This window comes from Buceros rhinoceros, unplaced genomic scaffold (genome assembly GCF_000710305.1).
Source record: "Buceros rhinoceros silvestris isolate BGI_N320 unplaced genomic scaffold, ASM71030v1 scaffold11876, whole genome shotgun sequence".
NCBI classification, from domain to species: domain Eukaryota; kingdom Metazoa; phylum Chordata; class Aves; order Bucerotiformes; family Bucerotidae; genus Buceros; species Buceros rhinoceros.
In genome coordinates, this window is record NW_010419360.1 from 8,306 (window position 1) to 11,792 (window position 3,487).

General features: G+C 39.0%; 1 protein-coding gene across 1 annotated transcript in view; it reads left to right on the forward strand.

The window, feature by feature from the left end:
• The window catches only part of OCIAD2 (OCIA domain containing 2), an 8,898-nt gene extending 5,411 nt beyond the window's left edge, over positions 1 to 3,487 (forward strand). The window contains exons 4-6 of the mRNA XM_010138883.1: positions 1,016 to 1,063; positions 2,076 to 2,181; positions 3,406 to 3,487. Coding sequence (XP_010137185.1) covers positions 1,016 to 1,063; positions 2,076 to 2,181; positions 3,406 to 3,487 — 236 coding nt within the window. The remainder of the gene's footprint in view (positions 1 to 1,015; positions 1,064 to 2,075; positions 2,182 to 3,405) is intronic.

Here is a 3,487-nt window from a genome sequence, read left to right on the forward strand (position 1 = left end):
AACCTCTGTGAAATAACAAATGCCCATACTAAATAATCATTCCTATGTGTCAACAATTGGAAGGGGGGGAGCTGTTTAGAAACAAACAACAATTTTGTTCTTCCCCTCCCCTGAGAGATGCAACAGATGCTAGTGGACGAAGGCCCTTGAGCTTAGCGGAGACTGAAAGCTCCTCTGTCTGTACACTCTTCTCTGATGACTACATGCAGCACACTGGCTCTAGAAGAAGCTGGAGCTTTTGAAACTCATTAACGCTGTCTGAATGCATGTAACAGTGCAACCAGTGTTCACTTCCTTTCCCTTTGCCATGGTAATCTTGCTACGTGGAGCCCCTGCCCCGTATCGTAGCACTCCTCTGCCAGACACACATGATCTCAGAGGCATACTGGTTTCACCTCCTGGTGTTAACTGGGGGAAGGTGGATTTTGGAGGGAAAAGCTAAAGATAACATTTTGTTCTTGTTCAGCACACTGTATTCTCCTCTTAAAGGCCAAAGTGTATGATCTCTCCTCTCCAGAGAGGTACCAGTGGTACTGTTTAACGTTAGTTTAATCAATAGACACAGAAAACTACTAAGAACAGTCTGGGCCTGCTTCTTGCAGCACAAGGAGCTGGAGCCTGAGTAAGAGGTTTCAGTTGCTATGTGCTGGGTTGGTTTGTGCTGAAACTAAGCCACCATCTCCTCCTCCTGCAGTGCTGCAGGTGTCACCAGTGGCAGCCATGCTGCTTTCATGTTGATTTACACTCTGACTCCCTACCTGAACTGAATTCTGCAAAGTCCAGAGTTTTTTCCTCCTGTGACTCTATGACTGCCCCAAAGAGATGCACTAAGAAGCAGTGGAATAGGGAGTGCCCTGATGTTCCTAAATCTGAGTTACTAGACTTTTAAGTTTTCTGTAGAGTCTTCACCTTCAGAAATGCAAAAGCTTGTAGGAAAAATACTGTCATGGTTTTGAGTGCTGGTGAGTTCCTCAAGTGAATAAGTAAGCTTTCTGACGATTTCATTTTATTGTAGGCATTTTCACAGCAAGCCCAAGATTCGGTGCATTACCTAAGATGGCAAGTAAGTTATATTTAATTCTAAAAGGAAAGTAAATGCTATTTACAGGCAATATGCAGACCTTAGATGCATCTCTCTGAATTTCTTTTCAAACTCTTCTTTTTTTTTAATTTTTAAGATGCTACCACAGCGCTTTAAGAAATCAGAATTATGCTGTGTTCAAAAAGAAATGGATGAAACAATGTTCTTTTACTGTAAACATTTTCAGTAGCAGCTTATAATTACTTAATATAGCCTCTCAAATTGGTAAAAACTCCAATCTCACCTTTGTTTTATATATAATGTCAGCCTCATTGATCAGCCACGTCTAGCAGATCACACAGCTTATGGTATCAGGGAGTCAGCATAGTATAATGTATAAAATAGTACGTTCCTTTTCATACGTTCATTTGATTGACCTTAACTGTCTGAATTCATGACCATGAGTCGATAAAGAAAACAAATAAGCACAGAAACTGTACAGTACAGTAAGGTGGCTCTTAATTGGCGAGAAATCAAGTTGATTCACTCTTCAGGAGAAGTTGAACAAGAAATTGAGGATGTTGAAGTAGTATTTTTATTCTGACTCTGTAACAAGTGAAACCTGCAGTGCAATAGTGTGGCAGGTGATGTTCTAGCTTCCTAGAAGCTCAGAGAAGAGAGTGTTACAATTGTGATCATTAGAAATGTACCATGGTGTGCGTACAAGGGCAAGAGAAATTTGTGCTGATATTGTGAATTAATTTCATTGTGGTCTGTCCCTATAATCTGTTCCTCTAAATCTGAAAGATAGCGATTCCATCTGAACACGATATCCTTTTCCTGTATGCGTTGTTTTGGACCAGTTGCTACGTCTCGTGATAGGTAGCCCGGTTTCAGTAGTTATCTAAATCATCCCTGGAATCCCTGTATAACCTCACATGTTTTGAGAAGACATACTACGTACAATTCACCATATGATTAAAATGGAGCCAATTGCAGACTGTTGATTTAAGCTCTTGTATTAACAATGTTTTGTTATTTATTGTATTTATAGTTGCTGGTGCCTTAGGTTTTGCAATTGGAAAGATATCATACGGAGGAGAATGCAGAAAGAAGTTCCAGAAGATTGGTATTGAACCATTTTGTCCACAACAAAAACGGTTTGGGCTTATTTAAATTATTAATTCTAGATCAAAATAGTATAAAACATAGTAAAAATTATATGCACCAAAAATGTGAATTTGTAGTCTGTGATCAGGTCGTGAGGTACTACTCATACTCTTAGGCTATATATAACAGTATTAGAAACTACGGAGTATTCTTCAGAAAATGCAAATTAAACTCAGTTCAATACCTGTTATTAGGAAATTAATGATTTAAATGAAATTATTTTACTTCTAAGTGTGATGGTACAACACTAAACTGGTTCTCTTTTCGTCTAGTATTGTGCCTCAAGTGTCTTAGAATCGTCTATGATATCACTTCAGCCCTTTGGGTCTTCCTTTGTATCACATATCAGGCCAAATATGGTGCAGATTTTTTTTACGCTGACCTTATATTTTAACAGTTCAAATCTATCCCACGTTCCAGCCTCCTCCTCTGTGGCTTTGCCCAACATCATACTGTCATGCCAAACCATGAAGAGCACCAACTGCGAGGGTACTTGTTCCACCTTGCAACTCTAACCATATGATAGATCTCAGTGGATGCCTCTGTCACTTGCCACCTCCACATTGTTTTCACAACTTTACCATCAAATCAGGCTCCTTTTCCAAGTTCCTCCTTCAACTGCCAGTACTACATTTCATTCTCAGTATGGTTTCTCCTAGGCACCTTTCACACACGAGATACATTTCCAAAAATCCTGTCCACAAAATTGTTCTCCTGTCTTTCCATATCTTTCCCTCAGACCAACATGAGCTTTTATGCTTATGAAAATATCTGACCAATAATGGCGAGCTTGTGCATCGTTCATACATCTCTCTACTTTCATTCTTCCCCCACATAACAAAACTGTTACTTGCCTCACTTGGTGTTACGCAGAATGGCTATTTGTCACTCTTTTTTATTATACACCTTGCTCCTAACTCTGTTTGCTCGTTATTGATAGGTACAATGGCAAGGACTGCCTTTTCCTGCTTAAAAGTTCCTATTACATTTTGGTGATAGCTCTAAATGGCAGTTAATAATAATTAACGGGATTTTATTGGCTGAGACATTTAGATGTCATCTTGTGCGGTTTATGTCCCATAAAGCAGTTACAAAAATTGAAGAATAAAGGCAAGAGATTACTTCTTCAAGAACATTTGCCAGCATGAGATACAGCTGTATTAGACGAAATCCAGCAAAATTCTTGAGTATTTTATCTGCTTTCAATATTGTAGGCATTGTCATCATACTTGCAAAGAATGTGAAGAAAAATTTGGATCGAACAAGAAAGGAGGTTTAGTTCCTTCAGCATCTTAG